This window comes from Mollisia scopiformis, assembly GCF_001500285.1.
Source record: "Mollisia scopiformis unplaced genomic scaffold LY89scaffold_12, whole genome shotgun sequence".
Taxonomy (NCBI): domain Eukaryota; kingdom Fungi; phylum Ascomycota; class Leotiomycetes; order Helotiales; family Mollisiaceae; genus Mollisia; species Mollisia scopiformis.
The window spans coordinates 199,464-213,313 of NW_017263592.1; the positions used below are offsets into that span (position 1 = coordinate 199,464).

Here is a 13,850-nt window from a genome sequence, read left to right on the forward strand (position 1 = left end):
TGCTCTCCCAGCTTGTTACACAAGAGCAGGACAGTAATGTCTTAGCCAATAAGCTAGCCTTTAGAGTCGCTAAAGCTAGCAAGCAAGATGTCGTTGTCAGAGAAATCTTCACTACCATCGTAACACGAAAACCTCCGATGAAAGGTGATCCTTCTTTGCCGCATGAAATGGTTACGTTCGAATTGTCATTATCCATTCCAAGTACATCGGCAGTCACTCGTTTGAGCTGCCTACAAGATGAATTCAGACGAAATGGGAATCCCATTTCTTGACCGATCGCCGTAACGTTTTGGCAAACAGAAAGATGGTGTCCGTACTAGTATAACGTGAAATGGCTGAGTTAATTCTATGACCCACTCTGCTCTAACATTCTCGACCAGAAGTTGCTTGCACAGCTCAGAAACCCAGGCGATTGGCTTCTCGCACCCTATGTTTGAGCAGTCAACTGCTTGCTGGCATAGCATCATTTGTTCTGGATATTCTTTATCTCTTTAACTAATAAAATACTTCCGCTTCACTTGCGGTGGTTGTTGAACTTTCTAATATCGCATCTCGAATATCGCATATCGCATGTCGCATGCCACGCGTCGAATATCAAATAGGATAACTAAGCCACGCTTTAAATAACTTGTCATCGTTGGATCTTTAGCTAATATTTTCGCATAGGAAGGGACAAAAGAAGAGCCTGGCTATAAATTATGCCACTCTCTAGACGGTGGTAGCAGCTAGGTGCTTTTAAAAATCTAAATGATGGTTCTCTATTGGCTTGCGAGGTGCGAAAGACAATAGCCTAAGTACTATACAATGACAGATATGAAGGCAAGATGTGACTACATTCTCCTTCGACAGAAAATCAATCGGAGGACCATCAAGACGTGAGGCGAAGAGGCTTTGAATTATGGAGGCGCTATGAGAAATCGAAAATTAAACGAGAGACATCGAGGTAACACTTAATAACTAAGCCTGATGCCTTACAAAATGCGCTTTTAAGAGAACTGTTCTGGCACCTACTTCAGAATTATAAATTATGAACCCTTCATCGAGCCGTCAATGTTGACTTGCGTACAAAGTGTGCTCCACTACGCTCGGAGCGTCTCCACTCCGAATGCGCGCGAACATCTTGGATTGGCTGCTCGCTGCGTCTCGTCACGAGTTTCGCGCTAACACATCGGCCAACCATCAGAAGTCACTCTTATTGGACCACTCTGCGTTTCGCCCTGCTGTGATAAAGGACGGAGTCCAACGATTTCCGAGCGCTTTGTAACCCTCCTCGTGTTTTGACAAAGCTGTTATAGCACGTGAATAATGATAATTGTCAAGAGGATTCATCGCTCTGAGTTGGGGCTGGGTATAAGACGTACAGGTCACCCTTCTAGCTAGTAAACGATTAATATCAAAAAATATTCTCCTTCCAACTTCGAACAGAACCTTCAATCTCAGCAACAACATCAAAATGACTGTCGAAATTTCCAAGAAAGTAGCCCTCGTATTAGGGAGCACTCGCGCCATCCGCGTGGGTCCCAACGTCCTCGAATTCGTCAAGAAAGCCATCTCGACATCCTCATCAGCAAACAAAGCCACCCTCACAACCATCGACATAGGCACCTTCAACCTCCCCATCTTCGACGAAAAAGTGCTCCCCAAGATGGTCCCCGCCCACGCCCAACTCGAACACGAACACTCCAAGAAGTGGTCCGAAGCCATCAAACCCTACGACGGCTACATCATCGTGACTCCCGAGTACCACGGCGGCATCCCCGGCGGTTTGAAGAATGCGCTCGATTACCTGTACCACGAAACGCAGCACAAGCCTGCTGTTATCGTCTCGTATGGAGGCCATGGGGGAAGTCAGGTTAGTAGCCATTTGAAGGATGTGCTCGAGAGGATCGAGATGAAGGTCGTTGAGACGAGGCCTCAGTTGGCGTTTGCGGGATTTGATGAGACTGTCGTGGCGGCTACTACTGGGAAGCTTGGAGAACCGACGCTGACGGCGTGGGGCAAGGAGAATGAGGCTCTAGTAGTGAAGGCGTTTGAGGAACTTGTTACTGCTCTTGAGGCGGAGGTTTCTCCTGCCGATCCCGCCAAGTAGAGTGGTGTTGCGAGGTCATTGAAGTAGTAGTCTCGGAGCTATACAGCGTTGCCTTCTTTGAGTTGCTTGCATAGAGAATAGAAGCGTTGAGAACAAGACTTTGAGAACAAGACTTTGAAGACAAGACTTTGAAGACAAGGCTTTGGCATGAATACGTGGAGAGCAGACATGTGGGACATTGAACAACTAATTCAACCTATAGACAACGTGATGAACTTTCATGTATAGAAAAACAATGAGAACGTGTAGCTAATGTTGAACATGGAAGTGCAAGAGTCCGAATTGCATTAAAAGCATAGTAAATCAAATAGCATGTACATAATCCACTACGCAGCTCACTTACTGAGCCAGCACCTTGTCAAATACTTCCAACGTGTGCTCCCAAACTTTCTTCTGCGTGCCATCTTCCTCATATTTCTCCAACAAAGAATTCGCGCCCGCATCCTCAGCCTTCTCATCGAGTCTGAAGAAGTTATTCCCAGTGCCAACACCGTATCTCTCGGTCGTCAATTCATACAACCCGATCTCGCCAGCTTCTTCGGAAGTCGAACCAACGATATGCATCAACGGAATCAACACCCATTCCAGCAACCATCTGAACACCGTGAAATAGCCCGTCATGCTGTTCGCCCAATTATGATGTACATTCGTGCTAACCATTCCAGGATTGGTGTGTACAAAACTGATCTTGGGGTTTTGCATCGACAATTCTTTCATGCTCAAGCTCATCATCATCACGCCTTGTCTCATAGTTGGAAATAGGTTGTAGTTCTTTGGGTCCAGAACTCCCATGTCGGCGGTGTTGATGGCGCCCTCTTGTGAAGCCGTAAGTACGGAGACGACTCTTGGGTTTGATGCTTTGTTGAGCAAAGGTACGAGTCTGGACATAAACAAGAGGCGCGAGTAGTATCCAATGGCAAGGAACTCAAAAAGCCCTTCTGGTGTCAAGATGTGGCCTCCAGGGAGACCGCCCTGTGACAGCCATAGCAGGTCAATTGTCGATTCTTGAGTGTTGATGATTGTGCAGACGCGTTCGACGTCTTTGAGTAGTGACACTTGCGCTTCGATGAAGATGATCTCGGCGGACGCATTGAGATTTTTAAGCTTTGCCAGAGTTGGAGCGAAACTTGACTGCGAGCGACCGATGATATAGATCTTCGATGCGGTGGTGCTTTTGAGCAGTGTTTCAACTGCTCCTAGACCAATGCCTGATGTAGCGCCTACGAAAATGACTGTGAAGTTTGATGAGATGGATTTGTTGGCATCTCGGATAGCTTTGATCGTGACCATTTCGTAGGTGGGCTGCCAGTCTTCAATGGATTGATGCAAGAATCTTTAAACGTCTTCTCGAGGAAGAAAGTGATAATCTAACAGTTGTTGCAATATAAATCAACGTCAATCGTCTTAAATACATCCCTAGAAGCTGATAGCTAGCGTTGGTGTAAATCGAGTACGGCGGGTCGTGACTGGTGGCGCGTACGGCGAATTTTGGCCGGACGCTGAAGCCATTCGGAATTATGATAGCTATTTCCGAGCATCTGTCAAGACAACCATGAGAAACTCGGCATTAATTCTTCAGAAAAGTCCTCGTAGCAGATTTCGCAATTGTTTCGATCAGAGTTCCAACAAGACTTTGCTCGAACAAGACGAAGTAGCATTAATTGCTGCACGGGCCACCTAGCTATGTCCGACGTGATGAATCTTATATGCAAGATACAACAACTTTAAAAAGGGTTTGGAATATGCAAGAGCAAAGTACCAGATTTGAAAAACTTCAACGAGCATCTATCAATTATGGGAAATGCAAGACTTTTGATTGTTTCTCATCACATCCGGCCGGATATGGTTAGTTACACGGGAGGGTCATATGCACTCAATGCCATGTTCAATGGTCATAAGAAACCGAATATTTGCAGCAACGTAAGGAAAGTAAAGCGATATGTCGCGATGAAAAAGAGCACAAGTGACTGGACCTGCGCAAGAGAACCTTGAAGAAAGAGCTGAAGACTGGCACGTGACTAGTTCGCTGACCGAATCTGCCCGGGATCTTTTTAATGCTCTCACTTCCTCGCACTCAACAGCCAATACATGATGATCATAACATCCTCGCATTCAACAACGAATGAATAAGAATGATGAAATCCAACTTGCTACACTCAATCAAAGAGTGATCTCGCTCGGACGCCTCGCATCAAAGGCAAAACCCGCGACAAGCTCTCCATGCTATTTTCGGCTATCGACTTCCGGACTTCCGGACTTCCGAACCGAGTTCGCCCTTGTGGCACAATGGCGCGCGATTCAATAATAATCGTTGGCTTTAAGCCGACGATTAGGTGCCGGAAAGAGAGGATCTCGATGCGAGCAAGAGCGCTGGAGCTTTGCAAAGCATATATGCTGGACATTTGTTCGTTTCTGATCGATGCTGGTGCCCATCAACTCGACTTTCTTCAATAGACGGCAACAATGGCAAGCACGCTCATCCACTCTGTCCGCTTGTTCGACGGCAACTCTACCATTTCGCAAAATGGTTGCATCCTTCTCAAGAATGGCTTGATCTCAAATATCCTACTCATGACTCCTTCTCCTCTTCCTGCGGCGGAAACAGTTATCGATGGTACGGGTCATACCGTGCTTCCTGGCCTCATCGACGCTCATGTTCACGCACATGACGGAGAACCCGAGCTCAAACAAGCGCTTGGATTCGGCGTTACGACTGTTCTTGATATGTTTAATGAGCCAGGCCACGTCCAGAGCTTGAAAGCTCTGGTGAAGAATAGGTTGGACCTGGCAGATTTCAGATCTTCTTGTCATGCAGCAACGATTGAGGGTGGTTGGCCTGCTCCTGTACTTTTAGCGACGTTGGACAGAGAGATTGTAAGTTGTTTATTTGATACAAAGGAGAAAATTTTATAATGAAGATGTTTATTCGAACAAGAGCTGAAATGCGAAGTACAGGCGACTGAGAAAATCAAAGCATGGCCAAAATTGGCGAGCCCGTCCGAGGCAGAGGCCTTTGTTCTTTCCAACATTGAAAAGGGAGCTGAGTAATTTCTCCTCTTCTGCTGCGATCTCACCATTACTGACAAATAAAGTTATATTAAACTGATGCAAGAGAGCCGCTCCGTGATGCTTGGAGAACCAATCCCCGTCCCAAGTCCAGAATTACAAGCTGCGGTTGTCACTGCGGCGCATAAACATGGTCTTGTGACGCTTGCTCACGCCCTTTCTCAGAGAGAGACTATCCTTGCATTGGAAGCCGGCGTGGATGGTCTCGCTCATTGTTTTTGTGACGAGCCCCCGAGTCAGGAATTGGTAGCTGCTTACAAGAGGAACAACAGCTTTCTGATACCTACATTGGTGGTTGCAGCTTCAGTCACAGGGGAAGAAAATGAGAGTTCGGAACAGCACGCGGAGCATCACTTGAGCGAAAAGCTGTTGGGCGAGGAGGGAAAAAGTTGCTTCTGTAAGAAATTGATGATGGGACGACCGGCGTGTAGAGTGGAATATTCTTATCAAGCCGTGAAGCTGTTGAAAGAAAATGGGATGGACATCGTTGCGTAAGCTTATGGTTTCACAACATTCTGCATGCGGCGTTTGCTGACTTCTTGACAGTGGGACCGATACAGCAACAGGTCTTGCTGGCACGGCGTTCGGCTTATCTTTCCATCAGGAGTTGTCACTTTATGTTGGGAGGTGCGGATTTACTCCAGCAGAGGCACTGAGTAGTGCTACTTCTGTCACAGCCAGGAGATTCAACTTACATGATCGAGGGAGATTGGCTGAAGGGTTGAAAGCTGATCTCTTACTTGTAAAGGGAGATCCAACTGATGACATTCGGTGTACGATGAATATCACTGGAGTCTGGAGAGGCGGTCAAGCTCTTATTCGAGGAGCCAATTAATACACATTCCGACTTATCTGCAATGGAAAATCGGACGATATTATTTCATGATTTGCTTCATTGGGGACCTTTTGCGTGCGGCGAGGTACAGTATGACATATTGGTGGTTGTCCTCGGTATAAAGACCTCGGCATAAGCAGAAGAGGTCTAGCTCACTACACCCCGCCATGGCCTCGGAAAATGTTCCGCTTGTCATCCACTGCAGGGCGTGATAACCAGCTCTCAATCCTCTTTTCAATCTTTCCTCTGACTCTATATATTTTCCTTTCTGCACAAATTTTTATTTCTTGAGTATATTTTTGTGTGTAGAAGAGAAGAGTTGAAGTGAGGCTATTCAACGAACTCCAACCCCGCAGTTCGGCTACTCTTAGCAAAACCCCACTATTGACCCCACTATTCGTTTCTCATTCTGGACTTGCCACCTCGAATTACTTCGTCGTTCAAATTTACACAGGACTCTTTGGATCTCATAGAAATTTCATCTCATTCGGAGACTCAGTCTTTACAAAGATCCAACAAGCTTTCTCTCAACCGATTAAGAAGCTATAAATACACAATGGCACCTCCCTCAGCTACCAACGATACTGTCGAAACTGGCGCATCAGTCCCTACCAACGGCCACGACGAAGCAGGAACAGCAATGCACGAGCCAGGATTGACAAAGAAACAGGCAGAGAAACACGAAGTCAAGATGGAAATGCCAAAGTTCCGCCAAACAGACAAAGATCCGTACAAAGAGCGAGAATTTCAAAAAGGACGCTTGGCACTAGCATTCAGAATCTTTGCCAAGCTCGGATTCGACGAGGGTGTTGCTGGACATATTACTTTGCGAGTAAAGTTTTCTCTTAACGAGTTGGAGAATAGCATGCTAAAAGATATGCGTCCAGGATCCCGTCGAGCCCAACAGTTTCTGGGTAAACCCTTTCGGCGTCGCATGGCCACTCCTCAAAGCCTCTGACCTAATCCGTGTCAACCACGAAGGCAAAGTCGTCGAAGGCGGCCCGTGCCGGATGCTCAACGCTGCAGGTAAGAAACTTTACTTAATTCCCCCCACCTATCATGCAACCCGATTACTGAACGTATTAGCGTACATGATTCACCACGCCGTCCACACAGCTCGGCCGGAAATCAACTGCGTCGCTCACTCTCACTCTATCTACGGCCGAGCGTTCTGCTCCCTGGGTCGGAACCTCGATATCATTACGCAAGACTCGTGTGCGTTCTACGACGATATCGCGCTTTATACCTCGTTCCGTGGCATTGTTCTGGCCGCAGAGGAGGGGCAGGCTATTGCTGCGGCGCTGGGGGGCAGGAAGGCTGCTTTGCTGCAGAATCATGGGCTGCTTACTTGTGGGAAGAGTATTGAGGCGGCGGTATTTTGGTTCATGAGTTTGGAGAAATGCTGTCATGCGCAGTTGTTGGCTGATGCCGCCGCGGGAGGGAGGGGTGGCGAGACGGTCAAGATTGATGAGAAGGATGCGGCGTATACGTATCAGGCGGTGGGGACCGAGCTGGCGGGGTGGTTTAGTGCCAAGCCTACTTTTGATATGATGGAGCATCAGGCGGGGGTGGATTATAAATGGTGAGGAGATGGATTGCAAAGCATGTTCAGATTGTATGTATCTATCAACTTATACATCCTCCGTTGTGGGTTCGCGATCTTGCATGTCTCCATGAATCTGCATGATAGTCTCGATCTAGAGCTTCGAGGTCTTTTTGTCAGAACTGCCTCCAAAGCTCCAACTCTCTTCCAACTTCTCCAACTTTCGTCCAAAAGTTAGGCGAGCATCATTGCTATCCCCAAGACCAAGCATACTCCACGGCTCATCAGGCTTTGCTTGCGAACTCCATCGAGTCATTGCATACTTGGGGCCCACAATTTCTTGGTAGCAATCTTGTTTGTCAGATTCAAGTCAAATGATCAAGAATTGACTGACCTTGACCAAGCGTCTGCAGTTGTTTCGAGAGCGTGCCCTCTCTCAGTGGAGTTTCGTTTCTTTCGGGGTATGCCATTATGGCAAAGCTGCCTGGGCTTCTGGCTTGACAAGTATTTGGGATTGAAGCACTCGTAATGAAATTGAGATTGAGAGTGGTGGATGCGAGAATCTTGGAATAGGGAATTGCAAAGTATTGAAGGTCAGAGGAAAAGATTAAACACTTTATATCCAAGGCAAGGACAACAAGGCTCCTTCATATCATCATTAAAGCACAATAAATTCGAGGCGCAAAATCCTTGATCAGGGCCATTTTCCGTACTGGATGCTCAGGATCAGGTCAAATGCCAACTCAGAAAGATCTTCGAAGAAAGCCATTGAGAAAAATGGCCCTCAGCCTGAGCTAAGTAGCTTGTACCTCACTCGAATCATGGTGTGGTCACTTAACTGCTATGTATAAGAGAGGGCTAATTTTGACATTGGATGAAGTGTGAACGGCTTCCGTCCATAGCCCACGTGAAACATATTGGAATTTGAAGATTACCACTCAAGGAAACTGTCCTCAGCCCGGCTTTCTGCATGCATTCGCTTGAAGCATGGCACAAACCATCATCCATTGTGGACGAGAAAGGGCCAATTCTGGTATTGGACAATAGCCCGCGTTGAAACGTTTGCTGAGTTGAAGACTACCACTCAAATAATGGCCCTTAGTCAGGATTTCTTAGCTCATACTTCGCTTGAAGGTTGTTGGCACCCTTTGATGAATGACCTTCATGTGGACGAGAAAGGGGCCACTTCTTCTATTGGAGAATTCAAGTTTGCATGCAGTATGCGGGAGTCTTGCATTGTCTTGATGTAGGGGAAAGGGCCAATTCTGAGAACCAATTGGCAAAGTGTCTTGCATTTCAAGGCGTCGTTGTGAATGTGGCCAATGAGAAAAGTGGCCCCTCTCGCCTAATCTGATCTGCCTCATGCAGGCTTATATAAGCCAGCCTCTGCTTATCTCCATCGCGAACCTTCCCCTTTGCCTTCTGTGTTCGCAACACGAACTCGTTCGACTTCGTTTACGGGGCACGAGACCCTGTGGCGAACGGGTATCTCGAAATACCCTGAGCACCGGTCGCTGTGCTTCAATTGGTATGTCTCATTATCTCGAGTATTGAATTCCAAACTCGTCTATCTCAGCCTTGCCTGCCCTCTGTACTTTCTACGTCTGCCACGACTGACCTCTTTCGTGTACAGACTCTCTAAGACGTAGAGGCCACTCTACGAACGACGTATAATACACAAAATACAGAAGTGCTGTCGCCGAGCAACGTCTCGGCGAATCCAGCATTCGAGGGGACCACGATGATCATTACTTAGAACAAGACGAGTCTGGCTTCTTCGAAGACTTTCAATGGCAGATTCAACAAGGTTGCTACGATAACTCTGCCCTCTACTATGGTCAGGATAGGACGTCAAAGGAGGGTGATGTCTTGAGCGTGCAGACGCCATGTATCCCTGACCGCGATGTTAGCCCTGATTTTGAGGTCTTTGGTTCACCTCCAGATTTGTTATCTCCTGATGCTGTCCCATGTCTTTCTTCTGCGAATTCCGATCCTGGTCTCTCACCTTCCAGGGATACTCTACAGTACACACCCGAAGCTTCGTCTACTACCCCGTCATCCACCACCGAATCCAATTCTGGCTTGTCGTATGACTCTCCACAGCTTGATCCAGATTTGATGGCTACTGGGCAAGGATCAACTCTGTTCCGATCAAGTGTGAAGTCATGCGGACTTTGCCAAGAATTGTGTAATGATTCCGAACAACTTTTGTAAGCCTCACCAAATGTCGAAGTCAATGTCAGTGCACTAATCTTACTGTCAAGGTTTCACCTAGAAGACTTTCACCCAGACATGCCAAACTCCTGTGGTCGCAAGGACTGTCGCAAGTCGAAAGACCGGAGGACTCTGTTACGACATATAGAGTCATCCAAGGCACACAGGTCTTCGAAAGGCTCCTCTTTCCGTTGTCGCTGCGGAAAGGTGTTCACGAGAAAAGACAAATTTCGGAATCATTTCAGGAAATGCTCACGTACCGGAAACCTTCCGTATACGTGTTTATGTGACGAGGTCGAGATACGTAAAGACACATTCGAAGCTCATTTTGAAAGCTGTAGACGACGCCCGAGAGGACGACCGCGCAAAGAAAGAGACGGGGCAGCTCAGGAAAGGACGAATCTGGTGGCAGTGCTTGCATGGGAGTAGACGGCGTGCTTATCGGGCCACTCGCCGTTGTGTCTTCCAGAGATCAACGTCGTTTGGAGTTACCTAATGAAGTGCTGCTCTATGAAAATGTAGGACGAACTTCAATGTCGGAGTGCCTGAATGTGCATTGTTTGTTGGGAGAGTCAGTCGAGTTGGAAACATGTTGAATGATCGTGTTTTGAGTTGAGGATCGGAATTGACTTGCTGGAACTATTGGGAGGGTAGCAACAGCAACGCCGTGCCGATCAGCGCTCGTCAATTCCTGGAGCAGTTTGCTGCTCGCACAGGAATCGCTGTATTTCATAGGACTTCAGGTGAGATAGGAAAGAGAAACATGTTTGGGATTTAACAGGTGGGGGAAAGGGACCAGTTGCTGTTTTATCGGGCCACAGTGGATGTGCTCTTTGATTGCCTACAATGTCCTTCAGGCTCAGGAGGACCAAATCCGGACTCAATTCAATTTGGACAATTCACTGTCCCAGGTCTTGGATTATCAGCGCAAGAAGGCATTATTTGGCACTCGGCTGTGGTCTGAGTGGAGTCTTGTATGTAGCTTGCGATAGCTCTGAATCTCAAGAATAGTCATCTTTCTTATACAGCTTCCAGCTACTGGCACTTTTATCATTGTTCTATGCATGTCCATTGATTGGAAGACAAGCGATTGGATCTCAGAATTGGCCCTCAAGCGGTTATAGACGGCTAGCCTTGGAGGACATTACGTAGCGTAGATGAGGCTAATTCATTTCGTGATGGGTATTAAGCGATAACTTTCTAGCAACAATAACTTGTATTACTACAATTTTTTTGCATTTTATATCATTAAAAATTAGTATAGAGGTTTATTGAGGTGTACTCTATTCTTGTTCCATCTTTTGAAGCTTTTCAATAGATTTTGTGGTTGTTGTGAAGGGAGAAAGCCAAATTCAGATAATTGGCGAGCGCCCATCACGAAATGAATTAGCCTCGAGAGTCCGATAGCCAATGGCCAATAGGCAGTGGGGTCAGCAAGATCCAGCTGAGTCTCACGTGCATCGCTTCAATTATCTATGCCTCACTCGGCTCTTCCTCCATTAATTTTGTCCTTGAAACAAGAATCATAGTAGCATGCACAACGACCCTCCCACACAATCTTCATGATACTGCAGAGTTACCACCTTAAGCCTCAAATTCCCAAGAAAGCAGAACTGCGACCATGTCATCGATATCTGGGATCGAAACACACATACCACCTGAAGACCTAATCGGGGACTTCGTACGAAAGGATAATCACGCTTATATATACTCCGTCTTATACAACCCCGGTCTCGAAGCCCACATATACTCATTAGATGGCATCTCGCCCAAGGTACGGCAGTATCGACTGCGGCATATCAAACGGCTAAAGACTCGAGTTGTCTGTGAGCGCAGGTGGAAAAGTCAGGGAGGAGTAATGGGGACTACTATCATTTGTAAAGGGATTGAGGGGGAGATTGAGGATGAGGGTATCGATCGGAAGGAGGCAAACATGGAGCCAGAGCCAGAGCCAGAGCCAGAGCCAGAGCCAGAATCAGTGAAGGAGGAAATCCAAGAGCTCGAAAAGCCGTGTGATAAGAGTGAGAAGGCAAGAATTAAACAGCTTGAGAAGCGAAGAGCGAGACGGAGGAAGAAACGAGGACTCGAAGCAGTTGAAAGCGTTGAGACAGCGATCACAGAATGCACATCACTAGAACCTGCTCCTATTCCGACAGAAGTTACTCGATTAGTTCAAGAATTATTAGCCAGCTTTCCACAAAGCGTCGAGACAGAGGTCACAGAATGCGCATCGCTACAGCCGGCTCCTGTTCCGACTAAGGGTATATCTGACCAGGAAATATTAGCCAGCTATCGAGTGCAGCTCGATGATCTCACGCAAGGGTCTGGGGTGCTATCCCGCGAAGAGATCGCAGCTAAGGAATACTTGATCCTTGACAATATTGTCTTCGATGACAGACTAGAAAGCGAGAATGAAGGTGTAATGGAAGAAAAGGTCAAGGGCAAAATTAGAGGCATGCCTCAGAACAAGTATAGTTTGTCAGAAGAAGCGGGGGAAAAGGGGCATCAGACTAGACTTATGGAACTGCTGGATCTAGAGGAAGTGATCATCTTAGAGCCAACGATGGTAGTGGATCTAGAAAAGGGATGGCAAAGACGGCGGAGGAGGGGGGACAAAAGACGTGAGTCGTCAATAGTGGAGCAACGAAAGACATCCGAAAGGGAGTCATCGACTGAGACATTTCTCGAAAGGCTCGATAGCAATCAGATTCAGCGCATGAATGAGGTATTGAGGAGGATCTCTGGTGGGTGCTGAAAGCTCACCAATTGCGAGGATTCGTGAAAATAAGTTCGTCCGGATATCGTATGAACATATTGTGTATGATCAAATTAAGTTCAGACTGAGCAATACAGTCTAGATTAAATCGAAAACCATGTTTGCTTACAAGGGAAATCAAAATTGAAGTATGCAGGAACAGCCATAAAGCTGGACAACAACAGCAGGTGAAAATTCCGCTACGTCTTCATTCTTCTCTTTCAGCCCATACTCAGTATTCAACTCTGTTCTCATCTTCAATTCTTTCTGAATATACACGACGACAAATCTAAGTCCAGCCACGGCAATAGCAATCTGCCACGCCATTTCCAGAGCATCCGTGTAGACACTAATATTCTAGCTTCTCAAGTTCCCGAAATGCGTCAATAAATAGGCTCGAAGCATAATCATATGCTTATCCATTCGCCAGGGTGGACCTTCAGCTGGGCCTTGAATCAGATACAGCAGCCTATGGAACTGATTATTGAAGACAGCTACAGGAATTGCGATACCCCAAATAGCGCCAAAACTGCGAATGAATGCAAAAAGAGCAGTTGAAGCAGCAGGATCTTCATCAGAGAGCGAAGTCTGGATAGCGGGAAGGATACTGCTGAGGATGGTGCTTGATCCTGCTGCAATCATGCTTTGGTATACCATCCATGCACCTGTGCTCGAGCTCGCGTTCAGAAGCGTCAAGAGACCAAATCCAATAATCATTATTGTGAAGCCTGCGTGGTGGATTGAGCGATATCAGCAGCAGGAAGAAGCGACGAAATAGCTCTACTACAAAGTGACAAGATGCTAAGGTAATATGAGAAGCCAATCGAACATCAAAACACAGCAATTACAGTTGTAGCCTTAAGAATCATAGCAAGAACCGAAAAATCATGCACCCACTAGCGCACTTCTCAAAATTTTCAATTTTAGCACAATTCGGCAAACTCCCCTATAGATCCAAATAAGCATTTTGGACCCCACGGAACGCAAGGGCGGCTGTCTGGTCTGAGATGGTTCAGGTCAAATTGTATGGTTCCAGTATGGGATACAGAGGAAAATATACGCCTGGCCCGAGTAGTTAACAACGCCTACACACGCCATACCGAGGGCAATCCCCCATTCGAATCGACAAAGAGACTAAGACAATCGACACCGGGTCTAACTCTTTTGTCTCCTGAAACAATTTTTGCTATTCTCGCCTACTGGTTCTGTGTATTTTTTGCAGTCGTAATCTTTTTTGGCTTTTGTTTTGATAGAGCTTGATTGGGACTAGTGTCTTCGCTTAGCGAGAAGCGAGCATGTTGAAGAAAGACAAGTACAGCACCGCAGGACATGTTTAAAAGCACGATAA

At 46.7% G+C, this 13,850-nt stretch overlaps 8 protein-coding genes across 8 annotated transcripts; 6 read left to right on the top strand and 2 right to left on the bottom strand.

Annotated features, from left to right (window-relative positions):
• Positions 1-1,274: 1,274 nt before the first annotated feature.
• LY89DRAFT_684811 (uncharacterized protein) lies at positions 1,275-2,368 on the top strand. Its single transcript, XM_018214957.1, has one exon. It carries the CDS (start codon positions 1,454-1,456, stop codon positions 2,087-2,089), a length of 636 nt encoding a protein of 211 aa, XP_018071094.1. The 5' UTR covers positions 1,275-1,453; the 3' UTR covers positions 2,090-2,368.
• On the bottom strand, positions 2,260-3,666 carry LY89DRAFT_63501 (uncharacterized protein). The gene has a single exon (XM_018211419.1). The coding sequence runs from the start codon at positions 3,377-3,379 to the stop codon at positions 2,429-2,431; it is 951 nt and encodes a 316-aa protein (XP_018071095.1). The 5' UTR covers positions 3,380-3,666; the 3' UTR covers positions 2,260-2,428.
• Positions 3,667-4,377: 711 nt separating this feature from the next.
• LY89DRAFT_63513 (uncharacterized protein) lies at positions 4,378-6,010 on the top strand. The gene is made up of 4 exons (XM_018211427.1): positions 4,378-4,963; positions 5,045-5,133; positions 5,182-5,646; positions 5,702-6,010. Exons 1-4 carry the CDS (start codon positions 4,553-4,555, stop codon positions 5,988-5,990), a joined length of 1,254 nt encoding a protein of 417 aa, XP_018071096.1. The 5' UTR covers positions 4,378-4,552; the 3' UTR covers positions 5,991-6,010.
• A 356-nt stretch (positions 6,011-6,366) lies between these two features.
• Positions 6,367-7,632, top strand: LY89DRAFT_63505 (arad-like aldolase/epimerase). Its single transcript, XM_018211421.1, has 3 exons — positions 6,367-6,822; positions 6,878-7,016; positions 7,077-7,632. Exons 1-3 carry the CDS (start codon positions 6,547-6,549, stop codon positions 7,574-7,576), a joined length of 915 nt encoding a protein of 304 aa, XP_018071097.1. The 5' UTR covers positions 6,367-6,546; the 3' UTR covers positions 7,577-7,632.
• Positions 7,633-9,536: 1,904 nt separating this feature from the next.
• Positions 9,537-10,216, top strand: LY89DRAFT_63736 (uncharacterized protein). The gene is made up of 2 exons (XM_018211527.1): positions 9,537-9,743; positions 9,798-10,216. The coding sequence occupies exons 1-2, from the start codon at positions 9,652-9,654 to the stop codon at positions 10,174-10,176; spliced, it is 471 nt and encodes a 156-aa protein (XP_018071098.1). The 5' UTR covers positions 9,537-9,651; the 3' UTR covers positions 10,177-10,216.
• Positions 10,217-11,368: 1,152 nt separating this feature from the next.
• Positions 11,369-12,502, top strand: LY89DRAFT_733751 (uncharacterized protein; the record flags this gene model as incomplete). The annotated part of the gene is made up of 1 exon (XM_018219840.1): positions 11,369-12,502. One exon carries the CDS (start codon positions 11,369-11,371, stop codon positions 12,500-12,502), a length of 1,134 nt encoding a protein of 377 aa, XP_018071099.1.
• Positions 12,503-12,859: 357 nt separating this feature from the next.
• Positions 12,860-13,219, bottom strand: LY89DRAFT_733752 (uncharacterized protein; the record flags this gene model as incomplete). The annotated part of the gene is made up of 1 exon (XM_018219841.1): positions 12,860-13,219. The coding sequence occupies one exon, from the start codon at positions 13,217-13,219 to the stop codon at positions 12,860-12,862; it is 360 nt and encodes a 119-aa protein (XP_018071100.1).
• Positions 13,220-13,428: 209 nt separating this feature from the next.
• Positions 13,429-13,844, top strand: LY89DRAFT_63756 (uncharacterized protein). The gene has a single exon (XM_018211536.1). The coding sequence runs from the start codon at positions 13,529-13,531 to the stop codon at positions 13,760-13,762; it is 234 nt and encodes a 77-aa protein (XP_018071101.1). The 5' UTR covers positions 13,429-13,528; the 3' UTR covers positions 13,763-13,844.
• Positions 13,845-13,850: the final 6 nt, after the last annotated feature.